We start from the raw sequence: 25,833 nt of genomic DNA, 5'->3' as shown, positions 1-25,833 counted from the left end.
CTTCAGGGGCTTTCGAAAAGCTTTCAATAAGTTTTCGCACAAGAAACTACTTCATCAACTCAGTATTGTTATAAATAATAAACAGATATTAACATGGATACGATCGTACCTATCTGATCACCGTCAGTTTGTCAAACTACATAAAACCTGCTCCTATTACGTTCCTGTTTATTCTAGCATTCCCCAGGGATCCGTCCTTGGCCCCCTACTGTTTTTAATATTTATTAATGATATTGTTAAAGACCTGTATGTACGTATTATGTTCTATGCTGATGAATGCGTGCTGTATGAGAATATTTAGAAAATGAGTTCGACTGATGATAAAATTAGGCTGAATAATGATTTTTCAAAACTAGTTTCTTAGTGTGAGAAGTGGCAAAAATCAATTAATTTTGAAAAAAAACGTATTCATGAGAATAACACTTCAAAAGAACCCTCTTCTATATCACTACACTGCTAAAATAATTTTCTTCATGAAGTTACAGAATATAAGTATCTAGGCCTATGGATTTCTGATAACCTTTCTTGGACCAAGCATGTCGACTATGTTTCAGCAAACGCTCTCCGAAAGCCTTTTTTTTACGACGCTCGCTTAATTTAGCGACCCCTGGTACACGCCTCCTTGCCTACAACACTATTAGACCAATCTTAGAATATGCAGTAATTATCTGGGACCCTTTTACAAAGCTAAACATAATTAAACTTGAAAGAATCCAAAAGAACGGAGTAAGGTTTATATATAACACTTATGGGCGAGCATCAATCAGTGACCTCCTCAAAAACGAGGTTACCCTCTATTCCTAATAGAAATCGCATATGTTTCTTAGTTTTTCTTTCTATTAATTAATAATAATTTCAAAGTTGACACCTCCAATATTCTTACTTATTCCTCGGGGTACCAAACTAGAAATCGCCATCCTCTTTCTATAACACCATTAAAGTCGCGAGTAAATTGTTTTAAATATTTTTTTTACAAGGACCATCACTGATTGGAATAAACTCATGGATGATGTTTTCAGGCAGATATTGCATTTGTTTGAAGAGCACTTGAAATGATTGTTGTTGATTATCTTGCCGCGGTATTTTCTTGCAGACTTTTGTGACATTCCGTGTGTGCTACGAGGATCCACGTTCGACGGCGCGGCGTAGACGGAGACCCGTGACAGCGGCATCATCAATTACCCAGCCATGCTCTTTGAGTGACGACCAGAACAACCGGACCCGCCGCCGCCGCCGCGGTGAAACAGGCTTTATCCTCCCCAATTTCCGGGCACATTCCAGGACAAGGGAGCTGTCAGCGGGCCAGAGCGCGCCGTACCACAGCCGACGCTATGCGCTACCGCGAACCCCCCTTTTGTCGTGGGCTATCGCCGGGAAGGCACCCACAGCTTCCCATGCAGAAGGGCCGCGACGGACACCTGTCATGGCGGACAAGCAGTACTCGCCAAGAATGTGGAAAGACAGGCGCTAGTGAATTAGCTCCGAAGAGAGAGCCTGTGTATACTCTCACTTGAGAGAGAGTGGTGGCGTTTTTGTTGTTTATTTAGTTTGTATTGTTAACAGACTCTGGGTTCGAGGCTAAGCCCAACCGAAGGGGTGGTCCCCATCTCGCATGTTATTTTGGATTGGAGAATTGATGCTTTGGGCGGGCCACTGGAAATGACCGCCCTTAGTCCTTTGTTAATCAAGTGCTTAAAAGCACATGTAAACGGATGCAGTCCAGTCTGAGCTGGGGCTCCATGCTTAGCATGTAATGTGATGCTACTTAGGCACTAACCTGCCCGGTCGATGAGTAAAGTAGTGCAAAGTTTGTTCTGTTGTAAAATTATGCTCTGCTGTCATCATCTACAAGCTCGCCTCCTGTTCATCTTCCAAGCCGAACGACACTAGAGGAAGGGTTTGTGAACCATCCTCGAAGAAACGGACGACTATTGAAATTCTACTGCATACACGCTCAGGACGACATCGTTAGCGAAGAGGGCCTTCAGCGCCGAAGCCCGACGGCGTGCAGCTTCTGCCAGCAACCGCTCGAGCCCAACTCCGGAGCCACTCCATCGCCCCCATGAAGTCGTCGGCACGTAAGCTCGGACGCCCCAGCCTCTGATGTATAACCTTAATCATGTGTAATTATTGAATATACCTGTTTGTTTAAACTGAGCCATACGGTGTCTCTTTGCCTCTCCGTCCCGTGTGGACCTGCGCATTATGGGGGTCATCAAACTTTCTATGTGCAATTCGGTTTTGTTTGTATGTGTCTATTTTTCTATCTTAACACAATGTTTCCCACCTGCTATGACCTTGTGTACAAGATCGCAGTATCCTTAAAAAAAAATCAACATCCATCTCCGACGCAAACAGATCAGATCAGTTTAACCTTGTGGGTTTCTCAGTAGGCACGGGCCACTACCCACCGCGGGTTCGAGCTTCGCGCGAGCCAAGGGCCCCGATCAGCCGTCACCACACGCACCCTGGGGCACCGCTGCGGCGGCGTTCAACCTCTGCAGAGAGGAGAGCGGCTCGCCGCAAGAAACAGGCCTCCAAGTTCACAAAGGAGACGTTTATTGACGCCGTCCTCCAGCGGTACATACACACACTCAACAGTCACCCCGTCCCGGGGCGCGCTCAGAGCAAGGCTCCGGTGCGCGCTCGGGGCAACAAGAGAAATGCGCGCCGCTAGCACGCCGCTGCAGGAGATTGTCCCCGCGGCAGTGCTGTGATCTCTCTCGTGTCGGCCGTTGTGCCGTTTGCGAGAGAGAGTGGGCAGTCAACGCAAGGTGCGCCTGTCAGAGGTCGTTGGACCCCTGGACAGGCTCGAGCCGCGGCGGGTCGAGGACCCACGCTGGCGAGCTCGAGTATGAACTGGTCCGAACGGCAGAGGCCGTCCCGGACGAACAGTAACGTACGCACCTTACGCTGTCTCGGAGGGGTCTCTCTCTCTGGGCCCCGCTCGGACGGTCGCGCGCCGCGCGACCACCCCAAACGGGTCCCGAATTCCCGCCAAAAGTTACCAATGGAAAAGGCCCTTGGGAAGCCGGGGGCGGAGCTGCAGCCGAATGACAGCGATTAGCCACCAGCCGTCTCTCCGCCGCCCGAGGCGGGAGAAGGGGAAAGAGAGCGACGCGGGATGCAGCGCAGACGCCACGGCGGGAATCTAGCAGGCTTCCCACATCCTCCTCTCCTTAAATTGCCTCCTACCCATCGGCGAAAGCGTGCGGCACAATAAAAAAAAAATAAAAAAATAAAAATAATTAATCCATATAAAACTACCACACTTCAGTTCCAGCCATAAACTCAAAAGACAAACAAACAAGAACAGAAAACAAACAACACTTGCATACGTTTCAAGGAGACAAAACTAACTACACTGTACACAAGGCCAGCTGACAGGTGGCCTGCAGCCTCATAATGTTCGGTGGCGCGGCCCATTGGGCCTGTCGGCGGCCAACTCACGCCTTTGCTGCCTTCAGGGTCCCGGTGGACGATTTGTTGACGGCGGTCCCATGTCCTCCACAAGGTCATCAAAGTTGAGCATGAGGACGTCGACGACGCTCGACGATCCGGAAGAGGACCCGCAGCCCGACACCTCCTCGCCTGGAGTTTCCGATCCCGGTGTACCACTTGCCTGGCCGCCGCTAGGCGCCGGCACTCCGGGGGCCAACAGCGCGGCGAACGCCGTGGCTGGCCTCCGCCCGCCGGCGGCACAGCGCTGCAAGCTCGACGTCGGAAGGGGTGCTGTCCTTCTTGCCCCCCCCCCCCCCCCCCTTGGCGTTGCCTTTGATCTTGGGAACACGCACATAATCCCAGGCACGCACCGGCACAGAAGCGGACATTCATCAGTGACAACGACCCGCTTGTCGGAATCGTCCCGAGGCGCCGTGGCAGGGGTCGAAGGACACACTCTTCAGACGCACTCTTCACGCTCCCCATAGCTACACAAAGACCATGCCGCGAGACACTCGCTCCTTAACGGGCAAACCACTCCCCAGCCGGAAGGGGAGACTTTCGCCGACCCCTCCGCGAACCAGCCGGTCCCGTGTTCGCGAGGAAGGCCGCACCCGTGGGGTCAGAACATAAATGAAAAGAAGGCGCGCTGTACAAAAAAAGGCCATCTCTGCGCTACAAGAAAAGGGCAATCGCGGGTAGGCTGAAGCTGACATATGTACAAGTCTGGTTTAAAAAAAACTGAACGCCAACGCAAACGTATATTACATATGTACAGATCTCAGAACGTTAGAAGAAACAACGAATAAACTGGAAACAAAAATATGCTACAGACTGACTAAAACAAACAAACAACTAAATAACTGCACAAGGCTGGAACTGAGCATGCGGCAAACAAAAAAAAAGAAACCGCCGTGCTTCACCTGGGGTAGGGCCCGACGAGGAAGCTCGCCAGCTAGCGGAGGCTGCGTGCCTTCGGTTGCGGAAGAGTCCGCCATCCGGCATCAATCACATCGGTGACCGTCGCCTCAGATTGTACCGGTGCTCGGTACGGTTGCGTTCCGCAGCACCAGTTGTGCCTTTGCGTTTGCTTGTGATACCAATGGGTACCGACGCAAACTCGTCAGACCGTGACGCATAGGCCTTCAGGTCTGCGATGTGGGCACGGCTGGTTTTCCCCGTAAGGGGATCCTCCAGCAGGTACGCGAGCGGCGACCAGACTCTGACCACTCGGTACGGACCAAGCCACTTAGGAGCGAGCGAGGATGAGAACCCCTTGGTCGCATCACTAAGAACGTGGTTGCGCTTCAGGACAAGATCGCCCGCCTGAAAAGTCAGGCTGCGGTGCTTGCAGTCATACTGAGCCTTCTGTTGGGCTCTGGCTGCCGCCAAACTCTGCCTTGCTCTGTTGAGAACCCGACCAAGCCGGTCCCGAAGCGTCGACGCATAAGCAGAGCAGTCTGCCCGCGTCTGCTCATCCCCGAGCTGGCTCTGCACGACGTTTGACATCGGATTCGCCAGCTCCCTCCCGAAATTGAGGAAGGCGGGAGAGAAACCAGTTGAGCGATTCTGAGCTGTTCGAATGGCGAACGCAAATTCGCTCAAATGGTCTGCCCAGTCCTTTTGACACTCGGCAAAGGCCGCCAGCATTGGCTTGAGCGTTCGGTTGATTCACTCAGTCAAGTTGGACTGGGGATGGTAGGGTGAAGTGGTGTAGTGCTCAATTCCGAGGGAACGGCACGTGTTACCGAACACCCGAGCGGTGAAATAGGACGCATTGTCCGAGATCAGTCTTTCCGGAAAGCCGAACCGACAGAACACTTCCTGGAGTTTATCCAGCACCGCTCGTGCTGACACTTTCCGAAGCGGGTACAACTCGACCCATTTGGAAAAATGGTCAGCTACTACCATCAGGTGAATGAACCCCTGCTTACTCCTGGGGAAAGGCCCCATCAGATCGCAGGTGGCCATCTGCCACGGACGCACACAGTCAATTGGTTTCATCATTCCGGGCGGCTTGCCGCCCCTTGACTTCACCGCTTGACAGACATGGCAGGAACGGCAATAGCGGAAAATGTCACGCTTCATGCCGGGCCACGTCACCGATTGACTCAGTTTTGCAAAAACTTTGGAGCCACTGAGGTGACCGGCCAGTGGTTCGTCATGAGAAAATCGCAACAGTGCGCCTCTCAGAGTTCTGGGGATAACCACCTTGAACGGGTCAATGGACTCATCATCAGTGGCTATGTATTTCAGCACGAGCCCGTCATGGTCCAGCAAATATGAATCCCCCGGGGCTCGCCGCGACACACGCTGGCTTTTACCCCCTGCGCCCGCTACAATAGCCTCGTATACATGAGCCCGACGTTGCGGGTCGAGTCGGGGCGCGCCAGATGTCGGGCTGGCCAGCCCGACCCCACCGCGTTTACAAGTGCCGGTTTTCTGTCGGGCGGAGATCGCCGCTACCCCTAGCGTCGAGGAAGCAAACCACGCGTGATGCAAGGGGAGGAGGAACGCCAAATGTTTCCTTTCCCATCTTTCCAGTCGGTTGGTTCGCCCGTTCACGTGCGCGCTCTCCTCGAGGCCGGCAGCGGCTCGCTTTGATTTCCAATGGGTGTCTCCGCTGCTGTGGTGAGCTTCATGCTATTATGTCTTTATTTAATGCTCTTATTACGTAATGTGCGCAGTGATGTAATGAGCATTCTCATATGCTAGCACTAGCCTGTGAGGGTTGGTTTTCCATGTTACACACAGCGATATACATTTTCAGCAAGTATTGCTTTTTTGGGGAGCTAGGGCTCCGGCAATTTAGCGCAAGCTGTACGTAACTAAACGCGGTAGCCCCGACAAAAGCATGTGTTAGTTCGTTATAGAAAAATGCCTTTCGTTTCAGGTCATTCAGCACATCGGGCTAAACTTCAACAACTTATTTTAATTACTTAATCGTACAAACTCAGAAAATAGAGTGACCACGTCTGTTCGTATGTGGATCTCGAAAGCGACCCGTTTCCGGGAGGGCACAGTCAGCGGACCTGTCCCATGTTTGTTTGTTTTTTTAGTTTCCGATAGCATTCTACTCAGCTCGGGGCGATACGACAACAGCACAAAAAGTATGTCACCTTCATTTACGGAACCAGCTAACAACAAACTGAACTTTGGGGGCCGCATGACACGAGTGCTGACATGCACTGGATCTACTTACCATATTGGACGCTATCCAAGTCGATGTCGGCCTCTGCAGCGGAGTCAACACCGTACATACGTGCTTGAACGAGTGGCCGATGGCTTAATAGATCGCTCATATGGCCGAACCACTTCCATGCTGATGGGGACGCTCCGCTCTTGTTCTGTTCCAACAGCTCCTAAAATCCACGAATAAATTACCTGAGAGGTACACAAGGGCAACTTTTTCAATACTTACAAGCGTAAACCTTTTTTTCATGTTTTTCCAGCAAGTGCGCAGCTGTTCCCATGTAAAATTATAGCCCATAGCGCGCATCTCCCGCTCCAATTCTTTATACACATCTTGGTTCCTCTGGTGCTTGCTGTCGAGTGCTTCGCTCACGCTTCTAGCTTCTATAAGCGCCAAGAAACTTTTAATAGATTCTTCGCTCCACGCCGCGCGCACGCTCGTACTGGCCATGGTACTCGTACTTGCCGCCATTTTCCCGCAGTACGGGACCAGAAAATATCTCCGAGTTCCTGCGCAGTGCCAGCCAGACAAGAGAGGAGGCAAGAGACGAGACAAGGAGGGGAGGCGCTTAGCCGATGCGGCAGCGTATACATGCTTCCTAGAACCGGGTCGGGCAACGTCGGGACGAGTCAACCCACCCCTGCAACCGGGCTGGCCCAGCTCGACTCGACGACCACTTATCTCGACCCCCTAGCGTATACATGAGCCCGACAACCGGTTTTTCTACCCGACAGCCGACTTAACCCGACTTTTGTCGGGCTCATGTAAACCCCCTGAATACAAGCAGTGTCCCGGCGCTCCGTCTCCCTGAGACCGTCGCTCATCTCGCGACACATGGGGTCATTTTGCTGGGCTTTCAGCAGCTCTTTCCGGCTGAAAACGATTCCAGTTACCCCAGAGGGGGGCCTGGTCTCGTCCCCCTTCAGGTTTGCAGCCAAAATTTCCGCTCGCGACGGCGTCTCCGAGGCGCTCCCGCGGAGCTCTGCCTCTCGCCCGCTTTGCGAAGCGCTGCTTGCCTGGTTAGCGGAACGGGTTAGCCCGTTTGCGGGCTCCCCCTCCTTGCTGCCCGGCGGCTCGTCCGCTTTTTCGCCCGCTCCGCCTGCTGGCGTCAAGGCGCCGCTGGCGAGCGGGGCACGGGATAGCGCGTCAGCTAGCACGTTCGTGCTCCCCTTTCGATACTGCACCGAAAAGTCGTAATGCTGTATCAGGAGAGCCCAGCGCGCCAGCCGACCCGCAGGCTCGCGGAGCCGCATCAGCCAACTGAGCGCACTGTGGTCTGTCTGCACCACGAAATGCGTTCCGTCAAGGTAGACGTCGATTTTCCGCAGTGCAAACACGATGGCGAGGCACTCCCTCTCGGTCACGGAATAATTCCTCTCCGAGGGCAGCAAGGAGCGGCTGGCAAAGGCCAGCGGCTGCAGCACGCCATCGAAATCCTGTAGGAGAACTGCTCCTAAACCCAGATCGCTCGCGTCAGTCTGGACTACGAACTGTCTGGTCAGGTCGGGTAGCCTGAGCTGCGCTGTCTCGGCAATGGCACTAGACAGGAGGCGAAAGTATCGCTCTTGCTCGGGCCCCCATCGCCACGCGGCAGTCTTTCCCAAGAGCTTGGTCAAGGGTGCCTGCACGCGGGCAGAGGACGGGATGAACGACCGATAGAAATTGGCCATTCCCAGAAAACGGCGGAGGCCGCGTACGTCCTTGGGCACGGGAAACTCGAGTATGGCTCGGAGTTTGTCCGCATCGGGCTCAATGGAGCCTTCGCCCAGCGTGAACCCTAGCAACTGAACTCGGGTCTGCGCTATTTGGGCTTTCGCAGGATTCAAAGTCACCCCAGCAGCCCGTACCCTCGCGAGCACGTCGGCAATGTGGCCTAAGTGCTCATCCAAGGTTCGTGAATAAATCACGATATCGTCCAGGTAGCACATGGCGTGAGACCATTTCGCTTCCCCTAGGACGCGGTCCATGAGCCTCTGAAAAGTCGCAGGACCATTGCAGAGACCGAAGGGCATGCGAGTGAACTCACACAGCCCTCTGTGGCACGTGAACGCGGTCTTAGACCGGTCAGCGTCCGCCATCTGGACCTGTAGGTAACCTTTGGAGGCATCTAGCGTGGAAAAGTACCGCGCACTGCCCAGGCTTCCTACGATTGAGCTGATCGTCGGGAGCGGATAGGCATCCTTTCGAGTCAGCGCATTCAGACGGCGATAATCCACACACAACCGGTGGCTGCCATCTTTCTTAGGCACCAACACAACCGGAGACGCCCAAGCGCTGGACGAGCGACAGATAATGTCCGCCGACAGCATCTCATCCAGCAACCCATCGATCACCTGCCTTTTCGCAAGGCTGACGGGTCTGGGGTTGCACTTCAAAGGAAGCGCATCTCCGGTGTGGATCTTGTGGCTCACTAAATTAGTACAGCCAGGTTGATCCGTGAAGAGCTCATCGTACTGACGCAACAGTGCTGTCAAACGAGCCTTCTGAGTGCCATCCAACGTTACCGCAAAGGCGGCCAGCGGATGTGGTGCCTGGTCGTGCCGCGCCGCTCGGTCCCAAAGGGGAGCGTGAACGACGGAACGCTTGACACAAGGGCTTGGCCCTGGTCACTGAGCGTGGCACTCTTCGAACGCCTTCACTGCGCAGGCAGTTATTGACGCCGGTGGGCAGATGAACGGCTTCAGCTGGGAAAATGGTCCGTCGCGATAGCCGCCATTCGCAATGTCCACCACGATCCCGGTTTTCAGGAGAAAGTCCCTTCCGAGAATCACGGGCACACTGAGCCCTGGGAGGTGGATGAAACGCGTGCGTCTCGTCCGCTCTCCCCACCTGACAGTCAGCCTCGCGGCGCCAGCCGAATGGGCTACGCCTTTCGCAAGGTTGAATGTCGTACGGCAGTCCCGCAAGCGCAACGAGTGCTTTTGCACGTGGGACAACACCTCTTCACCGAACAAGGAGGCAGTGGCTCCCGTATCCAGTAACGCCAAAAATTCGCGGCCAGCAATGGTGACCGGAATAAACGGCGCGTGCGCATTAGCAAGGCAGCTTGCTCTGTACGCTGAGGGGATTAGCAATGATTGGGCCGGTCGTCCCTTTACGACCGACCCGCGCCGCCATTTCCCTGCCTCAAAGGAGGCCTGGTTACGGGGCATTCTCTCGCTAAGTGCCCCGTCTCTTGACAGCGGAAACAGCGCACACCGCCACGAGCTTGGTCGCGGAACAATGGCGCCTCTCCCTGCCTGGTTCCGCCCGTTGCACGGCCAAAGGGCCGGCTGATTCGGGTTTCCCCCTCCGCTCTGCGTTGGGGCGCTTGGCGTCCCTCGGCCGGTGGTCCAGAAAACGGTGCAGCACAGGCTGTCCGTCTCCTGTAGGAGTAGGGATCGAGAGCTCGTTCGCTCAACTCCCATACTTTGCCCGCTAACGGCTGCAGAGGCAGCGTGTGCGGGTGGTCGCAGGTTGGGTCGGGGCATGGCCCCTCTCCATGCACAGCGTGGCTCGAGGGCCTCGCTTGCCGGCGGTGGCGGACGATAGGCGCGCGCGGCGAGAATGTCGCCTTGAATGCGCTTTGCCTCGGCGGCCAGCTCCTCAAAATCTCGGAACCGGCCTCCGCGCAGGTATGCCGAAAAAGTCGGATGTGCCTGCCTGATCGTCCTTTCCACACGTTCCTCGTTCGAGGCTCTGGGCTCGGCGATTGAGAAAAGGTCCTCCATCGCACGTACGTACTCCAGGAGTGACTCATCCGGAGCCTGTGTACGGAGCTCCAACTCTCGCCGCATCCTACGCTCATAGTCAGCGGGCAGGAATTCGCGCAAGAATGCAGCACGGAACTCCTCGAGAGTCGCTGCCCGGTGGCCGGAAAGCCGATGCCACCTAGCTGCCGTGTCAGTCAGTGCTGCGGGGATGATGTGTGCAAGCACAACCTGATCAGTGAGACCCAAAGCTCTCTGGTAATGGGTGAGGGACTCAAGGAAATCCCGGGCACTGAGGAGGTCATCATTCCCGCGGTATGTTGGCATGGGCAACTTGACCGCGGGGTGAGACACCTTCGGCGCGGCCAAAAGCGTCTCAACCGCCCCTGACAGCGACTGAATCATCTGGGCAGCACTTCTTAGCAGCGACTGCGCCCCGGCCTCAGAGGAGGCTTGGGCGGGCTGCACGAACGCAGGAGGCAAGGCGCCCAGTTCGATGAGCGGCGCGGTTTCCACAGGGAGCCGGGCCGGCGCCTCGCCGTTCCCAGAGCAGAATTGACTGCTCGCGGGGCACGGCTGCTGCTGTGCAGGACGGCCGGTTGCGGCAGCGTCGCACGCACCGCTTTCGCACGGGGCGCAAAGCGCGCACAGCGGAGGCATGTGATTGACGGGTGCACCGCAGGGTGCTCCCGATACAGCTCCAATGGGAGCTGCGTGATCGACGTTGGGGGTTGTAGCGCCGTATGCCCCAATGGGGGCCGCGGCCAACCACGGTGTTTGGCTATTCGAAGGAACAGCAGCCAACGGATCAAAGGACGCTACGACTCCTAAGGGAGCCGACACGTAGCTGCCGAGTGCCCCGATGGGGGTGGCAGACATGGTGCGCAAGCGTGATCGTCAAGGCGACCTGCTCGGCAAATGTGCTATCAAAGGCTAAGAGCCGGTGACTTAGCACGTTGGGCGCCAGTTGTGGATTTCTCAGTAGGCACAGGCCACTACCCACCGCGGGTTCGAGCTTCGCGCGAGCCAAGGGCCCCATCAGCCGTCACCACACGCACCCTGGGGCACCGCTGCGGCGGCGTTCAACCTCTGCAGAGAGGAGAGCGGCTCGCCGCAAGATACAGGCCTCCAAGTTCACAAAGGAGACGTTTATTGACGCCGTCCTCCAGCGGTACACACACACACTCAACAGTCACCCCGTCCCGGGGCGCGCTCAGAGCAAGGCTCCGGTGCGCGCTCGGGGCAACAAGAGAAATGCGCGCCGCTAGCAGGCCGCTGCAGGAGATTGTCCCCGCGGCAGTGCTGTGATCTCTCTCGTGTCGGCCGTTGGGCCGTTTGCGAGAGAGAGTGGGCAGTCAACGCAAGGTGCGCCTGTCAGAGGTCGTTGGACCCCTGGACAGGCTCGAGCCGCGGCGGATCGAGGACCCACACTGGCGAGCTCGAGTATGAACTGGTCCGAACGGCAGAGGCCGGCCCGGACGAACAGTAACGTACGCACCTTACGCTGTCTCGGAGGGGTCTCTCTCTCTCTGGGCCCCGCTCGGACGGTCGCGCACCGCGCGACCACCCCAAACGGGTCCCAAATTCCCGCCAAAAGTCACCAATGGCAAAGACCCTTGAGAAGCCGGGGGCGGAGCTGCGGCCGAATGACAGCGATTAGCCACCAGCCGTCTCTCCGCCGCCCGAGGCGGGAGAAAGAGAAAGAGGGCGGGAATCTAGCAGGCTTCCCACAACCTCGATCAGAGCTTAACTTGAGTCTAATATTGTCGCCAGACGTGTCGACGATCCAGCAAAGCCATAGAATGAGCCAACCAGCCTAAACACATGCTTTTGCAAGTCTACTCGGTTTAGATGCAGTAAACCGTGCCACGTTTTTAAACAGTGGTTTTGGTGCATAAGCATCTCATAACATAATCCAGAAGGAAACAAACACACAAAAAGATTAGTGCTCATCTCGATGATTTCAACAACCATATTCCACATTCAAATCGAGCTGTACTATTCAACTGCTACACAAAACCAATAAACATGAATGATCATCATTGTGCTGTTATTTGTTTTCTCGAAACTTTTGCTATTTGTCGCAAGGTGAAGCTGCTGCACACTAAAGAAGATTCTGAACTCATCTTTTAACCACGAGAACTCAATCTACACAATCTGAGCATTCTTAGAAACTTCAAATTTCTGTCCTGTGTGGCCAATTTCTCTATTTAATCGAATTAAATGTCCCGACTTCTGCCCTTTTCTTTTTGAATTCACCTCCGAAAGTAGGAGGGGTCAACCAGCACGTGGAGTGCCTTTTAGCCAGTCCCGTGGCGGCTTCGCTTTTGCTTTTATTTAGTTTTTAGGCCTCTGTGAGTAAACAGTTTGAGTCGCAGACAACATAGCCGCAAATTAGGCCCACAGAAATAAAAATACACGTGCACTCTTTGCTTTACGTATCACTCCACCGATGGCAGAGCGGCAAGAGGCCACGCGACTGGCTGAAGGGCACTCCACGCGTTGGTTGACTCCTCCTACTTTCGGAGGCGTGTTCAAAAAGAAAAAAGGCGGCAGCCGGGATGTTCAATTCGGTTAATAAAGGAAATCAGGCACGCACGGCAATAATTTGCAGTTTCGCTAGGAGTGTGTAGATCGAGTTCCCATGGTAAAAATACGAGCTCAGAACCCTCTTTAGTGCACCTTTAACCGGAAGTTGGGGGGGGGGGGGGCGCTGTACTTTTCGGAGAATGGAATCATGCCTGACATCAGTGACTTCCACAGCTTCACTGACACTAGACAAGCACTGTCTTTTTGTGGCATGTGCACTAGCTTTGCTGATGACTGTGCACACAAGTGTCTTGCAGAATACAGCAGACCACTCTAATGCAAGACAATATGCGAAGCTCCCATTTGCAGTCTCTGGCACTCACACAAAGAGCAGGTAGTGTTTAAAAGGCAACTCCGGAATTTTTCTAGCTTCCGTGCATTTTATTGGAACTGTGAAGCTAGATTCTCCGACGCTTTCTGAACATTCACACCAAATTTTGCGGCGAGTCGGAGCTAGTATTTGAGCACGGATAAAGGTTTGAACTTTCCTGTGCCATGCCCTCAATTGGGGCGATTTCTACGGCAACCTCACGTGTTGCTACTGCAGCTCGTCGACATACAGGGTGTCCACGATAACATTAGCCAGGGTTTAAAAATATGCTGAGGCACTCCACGACAATGCGACCAAATGCACGTCCCTGGCTATTGTATGGAGCAAGTTACGCTACTTTTTGTGTTCTGCTTAAGGCATAAATAGTCAAGGTTAATAAACCAATTTCGCAGGTAATGAAATTAAGCAAAAAATTCCAATCAGAGAGTTGTAGAATGGGCTGCATACTGTCCGACTGAACATTTTTTATCTTCTTTCCATCGATTACGCATTAGTTTTTCCCTACTCACTTCAGATACCAAATGAAATACACTTCAGAAATACAAAAAAAAATACCATGCAGCATGCCCGCTTGCATGCCGCGATTGCAGTGCTCTCAAATGTTCAGCCTACAAACAAACAGGTCACCTAGACAGGTTTGCTGTCAATTAAAAGGCAAACAGGGCAGCAAAACGGATGCTGGCTGTGCGATTTATGCCAGTAGTAAGCTTCCTTCGCGGCGCTTCACAATAGCGATAAGCAGATGCACTCATTATTGCTTGCACCGGCATACATCGCACAGCAAGCGCCTGATTCACTGCCCTGTCACCTTTTAAAGGGGTTGCGAAACACTGCTTGAACGGATGCCGGTTGCACTTCAAATGTATTGTTTATGTCACACAGATGCTGACTCAAAAAGAATTACGAGAATCGATGCATAGGGACGGGAGTTATTCAATGAAGAAAATTCAGAATACAAGCAAACAAAATGCTGCCCTCAACTCGATTTTCACGCAGCTTCCAATTCCCATTTCACTCTCCCCATGACGACACTAAATGCGACCAATCAAAACAACCTATCTGAGCACGTGGCGGAAGTTTGCACTCCATGGCTGCCTGTTCTCTTTAACTCGTTCATGCCAAAGCTGGCAGCGCCGTTTGCATAGTTACAATAACCATGTGAACGCCCAGCTGACCCAGCGATGCTTCATCGTCACGTCGACGGCACAGAAGGGGAAACTGGACGGTGACGTTCCCTGACTTTTGAATCCGAACTCGATACTGCGACGGTGTGACGGCCTGCGCAAGATATCAGACACATTTAGCATATGGACCTCCTTCACCCCGCGACGTCACGAAGATGCGGTGGCGCTGATGTTAGCAGCGACTTTCGCATGGTAGGCAAAACAGGTTCCGCTTGCCCGTGCCTACCGCAGCTGCCGCAGCTACCGGCGGCTGCTTCAAGCCTGTGCACTGCAGAAGCAGCATGTATTGACTAGCTGCGTCACTGCTGGATCCGCGCAGTAGCATAAAAAAATATTAAATTAGCCTCGATAGGTTTCTCGCGCACAAATGCCGCATTCGGAAACTGGCTAACAGGCATTGAGCCACGGTAGTAAAGCGCGAAGTCTGGGAGTCGATAGTCACTACCACTCAATGCACTTAATAGCATGCAAGTTACTGCGTTCATTCACCTGAACTTCAGGATAGTAGGCTGATAATTGCTCAAGGAAAAAAAAAGACATGTGCAGCTGCACACGCACTTATCACCTTGAGCCGGAGTGCACGGGGCGCCGACAGGTTCACTCGCCCCCAAGGAATGCGTTTTTTTTGTTAATAGCACAGCATGCTTTAATGGCGCGTTTTATGACATTTAATATTTACTTGAAACTGTTTCTTGATATGACGACGTAATTATTTCATTCGAGTAGAAAGAAGTCTGGTAAGTTGTGTCAATCTTGCGCGGTCGCGTTGGTGTGCTTAGAATAGCGTGCCTTAAGTGTGCTAAACGCCATATGCTTTTTCATTGCATCATGCATGTGTCATGTTTCATGAGGTAGTACATGATCGCGAAGCTTGTTTGGAAAGAAGCAGCCGCAGGCGTGCTACTAACAGACACGTGGCGAGATTGAGAGGGGACGCGGCAATGAAAAGTGTTTTCGTTATTCATGCATGCGATATGTAACTAAACTTGGTGCAAATATGAAATTCCTACGCTAGTTTCAGTAATTCCTTTTATTTATAGCTATACCTGGTGCAGTTCTGGGTAATTATAATTAACACCGTCGTCAAGTCCCCCCAAGGTCTGAATAATTGAGTAGATAGTGCGGTTTTTTTATGCCAGCATGTACATAAAGCCCTGTTCTGTACGATGACGCGATTAGTTCTTTTTCTATATGACCAGTATTTATGCACGCATAGCTACATGAAAACGTTTCTTACAAGAAATAACTAACACAGTACTGCACGTGTAGGGTACAAAATCGAGAGATTTATTACGCTCCTCAACGTCTCAGGAATAGTTTGCGACAAATGGAATCATTTTATTTTCATGCGAATTACGAAGGTGAGTGATCCAGTCGCAGAAAATGTGAGAGGTCGCAAAACGAACCTTAAAGTTTATTCCCTCGTATGGCATCTTCGCTTTCGCTTTGGTCAAAGAAATGCGGCACTGAAATCAAAGAAATTACCTCACAATTTTTGACGACCACACTTCTAAAAAGCGTAATTTATAAATTTGTACTCAATATTTTGCTATAATTTTTCGTCACGAAACTAGACTTCAGGGATATAGGAAAGAAAATAATTCTAGAAATCAACAATTTTCACCAAATCGACCAGCTTAACAAGAGGACAAGTTGGCCTGGCTGGTGCGTGGTCATGCGGCTAAAAACAGCGCTAAGCGAGACAGGAGATCAGGGACACGACGCTGTCCCCACTTTTCGCACAGCGCGACACGTACGTATGTCAGCAGACGATGAGCGCATGTCTGCCATCCTTGTGTCTGCTCCGACGAAACAAGGCCAGCACTTCCCCTCACTATTGTCCCGAAGTAAAATCATTCCGGCTAGTGCAGAGTGTCAAAACTTGTTTTATTCAATGCCTGGCGCATAAATAAACGGCAGGAACGCTTTCTACACGTTTACTACTAACCATATATACAAAACAGTGCAAACTATTTCTCTTTATAGGCCGCACGTGGCCAACGCGAGCTCGTGTACTTCAACAAATTACTAAGTTGGAAGCATCGACCATTGCTATGATTCGCAGAAGCTGGAAACGCGCCTACAAGGCTTGAAAACCCGCGCTCAACACCTATCCGCGACGCCACTCCCCGACCTTTTGCCTACCACGAGCTCGCTAGCGACTGCAGCGCCTAACCGCCTACCATTGCCCATCGCTCCTAGCGCGTTGGTTGGTCTCGGCGAGCAAGGAGTGCGCGCTGTTGACGGGAGCGTGGCGCCATCTGGCGCCGCCGCCCGGTGATCCTCCAGAAGCAGACGATGCGCACTGTCTGCTAAATGTGAAACGAACACATCCTTCCTTGTGACCGAAATGAAGGCTTATAGAATACAATGGCTCGATCGGATCGATTCGCAAAGCGACTATCAGATGCATAGAGAGTAGCCATAAGTGTTGAGTGCTAGGTCGTAGGACGTTTACAGAGGCGCAAAGTACTTCGATGCAAAAAGTAGCCAGAGCCTCTGGTGGTGTATTTTTGTTTTACTTGCTTTACGGCGCTTTATCTAAGGCAAACAAGTAGGTTTTGTTAATGTAATATAAAACACAAGAACTTGACAAAACGTATCTCTAGTTATTAAGACAATTTGCTGTATATTTATTCTTTGTCCAACCATCAAGCTCCCACTAAGTGATGTCATATCCGCTGCTAAAAACCGCCACTGTATGGTGACACCGTCAGCGCCAAGAATTTGTTTTTGCAAGCTAATTGCAATATTAAAAACAGCAGTATACACGGTACGACCGGTGCTAATAGGATCACTATAACTCATTCTATGCAACCACCAGGCAAAACAATGCACTGAAAATGCGTTTCGGGGCCCCTTTAAGCGGCAGCACACCTGGCTAGATGATCTGTTCATCTGAAGCTGAACGTCTGAGAGCACTGCAATGATGGATGGATGGATGGATGGATGGATGGATGGATGGATGGATGGATGGATGGATGGATGGATGGATGGATGGATGGATGGATGGATGGATGGATGGATGGATGGATGGATGGATGGATGGATACGGCTGAACCATTTACATCGGGCGGTGGCTCAAGCCACCTAGCCATGTCTTGTGAAATTTTACTCCTGTCTTGCTTTTAGCCACCAATCAGATAACCTTCGCTTGGTTACTTCTAACCTCTTAAAATCCACTGTCCCTTCACTATCCCTAAACCCCAATGCCTTGGGTAAGTCAGCCCCGCTGCCTTCCACTGTAGGGTGGAGCCCTTTACAGAAAAGTATCAAGTGTTCAGCCCCTTGCAAAAATACGCCACCTGTGGGAGACCACCGGAACCATAGCGCGCTGGCGCCATGTTGGGGGAAGACCGCAAAGACGCCCGATTCGGTCGCCGCACGAATTTACCACGGTACGCCGTACTAGCCTGCCTAAAACACTGGCAGTACTGATTCTGACGTCATCTGAAGCACTTCAGGATGGTGAACTCCTGCTGTGTTCCACAATGCCACCAACACGGATATCGCGACGCGAATGGCGGAAAGGTATGTACTTAAGTACGTACTGTAAGCAGTACGTCCGCAGTGGATGCAAGTTTTCTCGTACGCGCTTTGTCGCGGACCATGAGTTCAATTTTTTTTTCCTAATCGACTGTATTTTGTTCCTGAAGTATGTATTTCGAAAAGGACGCACAGTTTATCGCATGCAGACTAAATGCTCCGTCTACTGCGCCTGCTCCGCGAAGGCGCCGCAGCACACGATAACCCGACTACGCAGGAACGTTATCTTTTAGAAAGAAACGATGTGGTGAATACCGACAGCCTCCCAGCTTGATAGATAGTTGCGATTTTGTGTAAAATGCGCTGACGAAATGCGTCGTTCGCTTGTGCAGCCGAGTGAACGACGGTGTTGATGGAGGCGGTCGAATCTAAGCTGCGTGCGCACACCTACTCGTGCACTTTGCATTCGTTGGCTGCACGAGTATGCGCTATGGTAGACTGTGAGCTTTCGTATTGCCTATGATTTAGTGCCCCGGAGCTGCATGAGAGAAGCAAGAGATTCCCTGTTGGTGATACATTTAGACCAAAGCTTAGAATACAGTTTCTCACTAGCATCACACAACACGCTTGTTTGCGTCGTTCTCGCTTATAAATTCGGTCGCCGGACGAAGTATAATACAGGCCACCTCGCCATCTGCAGCAGTGTGCTTAACCAAAACACCGCTACGACACGTGCTCGCGCGAGCTATTTCATTTGGTTCGCTTGTAACACAGCGAACCTTTTTAAAACCAAAGCACTGGAGAATATAACACAGAACCATAACACAGAACTCTGTATCAACGGTGGCTCAGCACTACAGCAGCAAAATCGCAGCTTAGCAAGTGGTGCGTGCCCACGCCAACGGAACAAAGGCAGTCAGGCTGCAGAGAATCACAGCAGTAGTCAGCTTGCGGCGGAGAGGCGGCTTCCCCTAAGATGGCGAATGTCTTCCCAGCGTGCTTTTCGAAATTCACCGGCAGGTGACGTATTTTATACGTCACCTGACGTATACGTCACCCTGACGGCAGGCGACGTATAAAATACGTCAGATGGATGGATGGATGGATGGATGGATGGATGGATGGATGGATGGATGGATGGATGGATGGATGGATGGATGGATACGGCTGAACCCTTTACATCGGGCGGTGGCTTTACTCCTGTCTTGCTTTACTCCTGTCTTGCTTTTAGCCACCAATCAGATAACCTTCGCTTGGTTACTTCTAACCTCTTAAAATCCACTTTTCCTTCACTATCCCTAAACCCCAATGCCTTGGGTAAGTCAGCCCCACTGCCTTCCACTGTAGGGTGAAGCCCTTTACAGAAAAGTATCAAGTGTTCAGCTGTTTCCTCCTCTCCGCACGCAATGCACAAAGTGTCTATCTCCTGGTACCTGACTCTATACGTCTTAGTCCGCAAAACTCCAGTCCTGGCCTCAAACAACAAAGAACTTCCCCTACAATTATCATAGATATTTTCTTTGACAATTTCCTGTTTAAAGGTCCGGTATGTTTCTAGTGCCGATTTCGTCAGCATCCCTGTTTTCCACAAAGCTCTCTCTGTTCCTTTAACCTTCTTCTTAACCGATAATTGCTGATTTGCCCCCTTACTGCTGTCCAGATATTTGCTTGTCAATTTTCTAGTTCGCTTTCTCCATTTCGTGTCAACATTCTTTATATACAGGTATCTGAAAACTTTCCTAGCCCACCGCTTTTCCTCCATCCTTCTCAATCGTTCCTCAAATGCTATCTTACTGCTAGCCTCTCTGCTCTCGAAAGACGCCCATCCCATATCACCCTGTACCCCCCGATTTGGTGTATTGCCATGTGCTACCAAAGCTAACCTCCCTACTCCGCGTTGCTTAATTTCCAGCCTTGCTTGAACATCTGGCCTCATACACAGGACTGTATTCCCGAAGGTCAGGCTAGGGACCATCACCCCTTTGCCGGTGAATTTCGAAAAGCACGCTGGGAAGACATTCGCCATCTTAGGGGAAGCCGCCTCTCCGCCGCAAGGTGACTACTGCTGTGATTCTCTGTAGCCTGACTGCCTTTGTTCCGTTGGCGTGGGCACGCACCACTTGCTAAGCTGCGATTTTGCTGCTGTAGTGCTGAGCCACCGTTGGTACAGAGGCATTGTTTGAACGGAAATGAGTGATATCGTGTATCCGGTGCGTTTATGGGAGAGTGACTTGACCAAGTTATACGTCACCTGCCGGTGAATTTCGAAAAGCACGCTGGGAAGACATTCGCCATCTTAGGGGAAGCCGCCTCTCCGCCGCAAGCTGACTACTGCTGTGATTCTCTGTAGCCTGACTGCCTTTGTTCCGTTGGCGTGGGCACGCACCACTTGCTAAGCTGCGATTTTGCTGCTGTAGTGCTGAGCCACCGTTGGTACAGAGGCATTGTTTGAACGGAAATGAGTGATATCGTGTATCCGGTGCGTTTATGGGAGAGTGACTTGACCAAGTTATACGTCACCTGCCGGTGAATTTCGAAAAGCACGCTGGGAAGACATTCGCCATCTTAGGGGAAGCCGCCTCTCCGCCGCAAGCTGACTACTGCTGTGATTCTCTGTAGCCTGACTGCCTTTGTTCCGTTGGCGTGGGCACGCACCACTTGCTAAGCTGCGATTTTGCTGCTGTAGTGCTGAGCCACCGTTGGTACAGAGGCATTGTTTGAACGGAAATGAGTGATATCGTGTATCCGGTGCGTTTATGGGAGAGCGACTTGACCAAGTTGCCGCCGCTTCGGAGGGCACACATCGATGCATACGTGTCGCGGTTGACAGCGACCACGAAATGTTAGCGGAAAGCATACAAGCTCGTCACCGAAAGCTACGTCGTCACGTCATCTGTGTTAGCGAATTATTCCTGCGCAACGTAAGTAGCCATACTTCGTTTGGGCGCTTAAATGTTGTTAAACCGAACTGATTAAGCGCAAGCGGAGTGACGGAGAAAGGCGCCCGATGTGATGTGCTCGCTTTGTTTTACGCTGCCGGGTTGACGTGTAGGTCTGCCCCATTAAACTGATTTGCATATTTTTATTTGTACGCGCTGCTTCGAAAGATCGAATACACGTGCAATAAGGAACGCACGTTAGAATCTTGTGTTGACGTCTCGTGTTGCTCGTATTCGTGCTATCCTGTTTTGTGCATGTGTTCGCGTCGCGCACAGTGGCTTCGCAGTATTCCTTTCACTACGTAGATAAGACCTACTACTGCAGAGCGTTGCAACACCCAGATATTTATTCATTATAAAGTAAGACGGCGGTACTATTTCAGGTTTGCATACATTGCAGTACACGGGATAAAGCAACCCGACAAGATGAGGGCGAAGTGACAGTGTTACGAAGCGCAGTGTCGCTTCTTCGTTTTCATCCTGCTATGCTGATCTCTCCCCTTAAAGACCCTTGGGGACGAGACTGCAGTGGTCATGCAACAAATGCTGATGCCAGTACTTTTGTCTTTATTGCAGCGACAATATGGTATTTGTGAAGGCCAACTGCCACAGAAACCAGAGGAAGACGAAGCCACCATATGCAGTTTCAGTGGCCTTGTCTCTGCAAGGTGACGTGCTTGGCGGACAATGTGAATGTGCTGCTGGAAAGTATGTGTGTAACCACTTACAAGCAGTGCTAAGGATTGTCGCGCTGCTTCAGGAAAAAGGATTCTCTGAGGCACCAGCTCATATGTCATCCACTGACTTGCCTCAGCGGTGGCGAGTCCCAAGAACAAATCCATTACGAGGAACCAGTGTCCAAAAAATTAACTGGCGAAAAGTTGCAGAAGGCGGGCAAGCTGTTCCCCGCAGCTCAAAGGTATACAGCGGTCATGCTGCAAGTGAGCCACTGGAGCAGCAAGAAGATTGCATAAAAGCATTTGCTAATGCCTTGAACACATCTAGTGGAATGCAACATTTTGCTAGTGTGCTTCAAACTGCTGACTGCAGTGAAGTGGTCGAAACCAGATACGGCAAGCGGATAAAAGGTTGTCTGCTGAGCTACCAACAGTCGCTTGTGCCGCATGGGTTTTCTGTGCTTATGTCAGACAACCTAAGAAGAAGGCAGCCACAGCTGTGGGAGACAGCTGAACCCTTTGTGTGCTTCAGTGGCCTGACACCTTGGCAGGTTCCTTACCCAGTGGATGGAGCTACTGCGGCAGTGCTTAAGGTATTTGCATCACTCGTATGTTTAGTTCATTTCAGTAAAGACTTTATGTCTGTTACAAGCCGCGAACTGTTTGACATGTGGCCTCTAATGTTGTTTGTGGCACACAGTATCTGTGCAACACATGCTAAGTCATTGTTTTTATACACCTTTTAGGGGATAGTTGTTACACCTGCTGAAGCCCAACAACTGGAGAGGGCCTCCAGAAAACAAAGGAACAGCACAGCTTGGTTTCACGCCCACAGCCATCGATTGACGGCGTCCCACTTTGGCGTAGTCATGAGCCGCAAAAAATGGACAGAGAAAGGGCTAGCAAACCTAACAGCTATGAAGGACCTTCCCCGTGAGAGGGCTATCAGGTATTTGTATTTGCTACTGACACAGATACATCTCCGAAAAAAAAACATTCCTAACGTTACCCCCCCCCCCCCCCTTTTTTTTAGATATGGAATTGCGAATGAAAGTGATGCAATCCTGCGATATAAGGACACCATGATCGCTGCAGGCCATCCTGTTGAAATAATTAACTGTGGAATCTTTGTGAACCCCACAAAACCATGGCTGGGTGCATCACCAGATGCAATTGCCTTTGACCCCTGTGAGCCCTTCCCGTGGGGTACCGTGGAAGTGAAGTGCCCCTATTCTCTGAAGGATGCTACAAAAGAAGACCTTCTGTCTCAAGACTTTTTCGTCGAGTTTGACGAGAACTGCCTGCCAACACTCAAGAAGGACCATGAACACTATATGCAGGTGCTCGGCCAGATGGGCGTTACCCAGACACAGTGGGCAGACTTCGTAGTGTTCGGGCCGCACTTCCTCATTGTCCAGAGGTTGCGTTTCTGTGAAGAAGAATGGAGCAACATGGAAGCCGTATTGAACAGCTTTTATTTCAACACACTGTTGCCTTTTATGGTGAAGCAGCTCAAGGTCAATGAAATGTAAGGCTTGATTCAGCAGACCACACAAGTTGAAAAATGTTTCTATTCGAATTCTAGAATTAAAGGGCTTTGCATGTTGCTGAGCACTGCACAGACTGACCATATCTGGTTAATAAGCGGGCCAAGAGACAGTGGTATGGGGCGGTCAAAGATGTGATAGCACTTGATGCGTTGTATTCGTCGCTCTACATGGATGCGGTATCTTGCGTTTCCTGCACGTCCTCTTTTTCGAACTGGTCCTGTCTGAGAAATGGTGGCATGTTGAGGCCAACTTTTTTTTCTTCAAGCAGGTCCCTGATTTTGAAACCCTTGTCAGCCATGACAGTGTCTCCAGAAGAAAATGTCTGGTTTAGAAATCCACTTCGAATCACAATTTCTCTGTCGGAGAGTGACCCCATGAAAAGTTCTGAAGCGAAAGTCAGCAGACCATCTGGTGATACACCAACAAGAGGCTTGAAAGTGTTGGCTGATTTATAATTTGAATATGTACCTGACTGCATTACAAGAGAGCTAGGTACCTCGCACCTAATCTCTGTGGCATCAATAATCACTCTTGTGGAGGGGTAGAGCTCTCGGAACACAGAAGGCATATTGCGGTTGATCACACTTCTGGGCGCCCACAAAGGTAGTTTCCCTAGCTGGACATACATAAAGCTCACCCAACTAGAGAATATCCTCGACACCGTACTAGGCGAGATACCAAAAATGTGGCCAAGGTGTGGGTGAAAGAATCCTGTTCTGAGCTTAACCAGTGTCAGAAATAGCTCTTCCTCTTGTGAGAGCTTGCGAGCTCGACCTCTGGCATCGTCATTGGGCAGGCAATGTTTCTTGCTATACACATTACATGCATTTTCGCCTGGTTTTAACAGCAGCAGCAGCTTCTGGAAATCCTGGTAGTTGAGCAGCCCTGTGTAAAACTGCATGCTGCTATCGTCATTCTTGAATTTGTCTAGTGAGAACACCCTCTGTTGCTGTTTTTCATTTACAGCTTGTGCTTCTTGCAGCTGCTGAGTGGTCACTGCAAGCTGTTGCTGGAGATTTCCATTATGTGCTGCAAGCTCGGCATTCTTCTGTTTTTCTACTTCAAGGTCATCTTTTAACTTCTGTACAGAGCTTCTCAGATTTGTTACATAAATATAGAGGCCTTTAAGTTCCTGATATTTGGCCTGAAGCTCTGCCTTCACGTTAGTGCACACAGAACAATCTTGAAGCTCAAATTGCTTCTCAGTAGGAGAGTCTGGTTGGTCTGCCAAGTCTGCGGGCTGGTAGTCGCAAACTGCAAGGTTGGGGCTTGCAGGAGGCTCGTCATCTTGAGTGCTGCATTGGTGAGATGTTTCTCCAGACCCTGCTGTGCTTGTGTTGGTTGTTGGAGTCCTGTTGATGCAGTGTGTTAGTCTCTGCTTTGGTGGTCGACGTTTGGTCACCGGTTTCGAAAATGGGAACTGTGACGGAACAGCATTTTCTTGAGGAAACGTCTTCCACTTGCTACATTGCTGACGAAGTCATCTAGCTTGAAATGTTTGCTGCATACTTTAGTTGATTGGTTAATTACAAAATTAGGACCTGGGTCTCTCTTTATACCAATAATCCACTTCTTGAGCTGTAGACTGTCTCTGGAAAACTTGTGATAAGACACCTGCAAAAGATGTAATTGGCATTGACAGCATGATGACTGTTTTCTCCTACTTTCTAGTCTGTTATCCTAAATGTAAAAATGGTTACTCTACTTATTGAGTTGATCAACGTCACAAATAAAATATTACATAAACTCACTCCGTTTTTTTTAGTCAGTGAGTACTTCAATAAATAGGTGGTTTTCTGTGTTATATTCTCCAGTGCTTTGGTTTTAAAAAGGTTCGCTGTGTTACAAGCGAACCAAATGAAATAGCTCGCGCGAGCACGTGTCGTAGCGGTGTTTTGGTCAAGCACACTGCTGCAGATGGCGAGGTGGCCTGTATTATACTTCGTCTGGCGACCGAATTTATAAGCGAGAACGACGCAAACAAGCGTGTTGTGTGATGCTAGTGAGAAACTGTATTCTAAGCTTTGGTCTAAATGTATCACCAACAGGGAATCTCTTGCTTCTCTCATGCAGCTCCGGGGCACTAAATCATAGGCAATACGAAAGCTCACATCCTACCATAGCGCATACTCGTGCATACGACGCATTTCGTCAGCGCATTTTACACAAAATCGCAACTATCTATCAAGCTGGGAGGCTGTCGGTATTCACCACATCGTTCCTTTCTAAAAGATAACGTTCCTGCGTAGTCGGGTTATCGTGTGCTGCGGCGCCTTCGCGGAGCAGGCGCAGTAGACGGAGCATTTAGTCTGCATGCGATAAACTGTGCGTCCTTTTCGAAATACATACTTCAGGAACAAAATACAGTCGATTAGGAAAAAAAAGTTGAACTCATGGTCCGCGACAAAGCGCATACGAGAAAACTTGCATCCACTGCGGACGTACTGCTTACAGTACGTACTTAAGTACATACCTTTCCGCCATTCGCGTCGCGATATCCGTGTTGGTGGCATTGTGGAGCACAGCAGGAGTTCACCATCCTGAAGTGCTTCAGATGACGTCAGAATCAGTACTGCCAGTGTTTTAGGCAGGCTAGTACGGCGTACCGCGGTAAATTCGTGCGGCGACCGAATCGGGCGTCCTTGCGGTCTTCCCCCAACATGGCGCCGGCGCGCTATGGTTCCGGTGGTCTCCCACAGGTGGCGTATTTTTGCAAGGAGAGGAGGAGGAAACGGCTGAACACTTGATACTTTT

The 25,833-nt window shown here is 51.1% G+C and overlaps 2 protein-coding genes across 2 annotated transcripts in view; both read right to left on the bottom strand.

Moving 5' to 3' along the window:
* LOC144094341 (uncharacterized) overlaps window positions 1-25,833 on the bottom strand; it is a 122,196-nt gene that overhangs the window by 71,079 nt on the left and 25,284 nt on the right. The window lies entirely within an intron of this gene.
* LOC144095159 (uncharacterized) lies at window positions 23,243-23,980 on the bottom strand. Its single transcript, XM_077628953.1, has one exon. The coding sequence runs from the start codon at window positions 23,978-23,980 to the stop codon at window positions 23,243-23,245; it is 738 nt and encodes a 245-aa protein (XP_077485079.1).

The sequence above is a fragment of the Amblyomma americanum genome, chromosome 6 (genome assembly GCF_052857255.1).
Source record: "Amblyomma americanum isolate KBUSLIRL-KWMA chromosome 6, ASM5285725v1, whole genome shotgun sequence".
In the NCBI taxonomy this organism is placed as follows: domain Eukaryota; kingdom Metazoa; phylum Arthropoda; class Arachnida; order Ixodida; family Ixodidae; genus Amblyomma; species Amblyomma americanum.
Note: the sequence above shows the minus strand (reverse complement) of the source record. Positions and strands in the feature narration are given on the sequence as shown.

What these genes read in the sequence shown, in the direction of transcription:
- LOC144095159 (XM_077628953.1), bottom strand. Translation starts at nt 23,980, where the DNA reads ATGCAGTTTTACACAGGGCTGCTCAACTACCAGGATTTCCAGAAGCTG.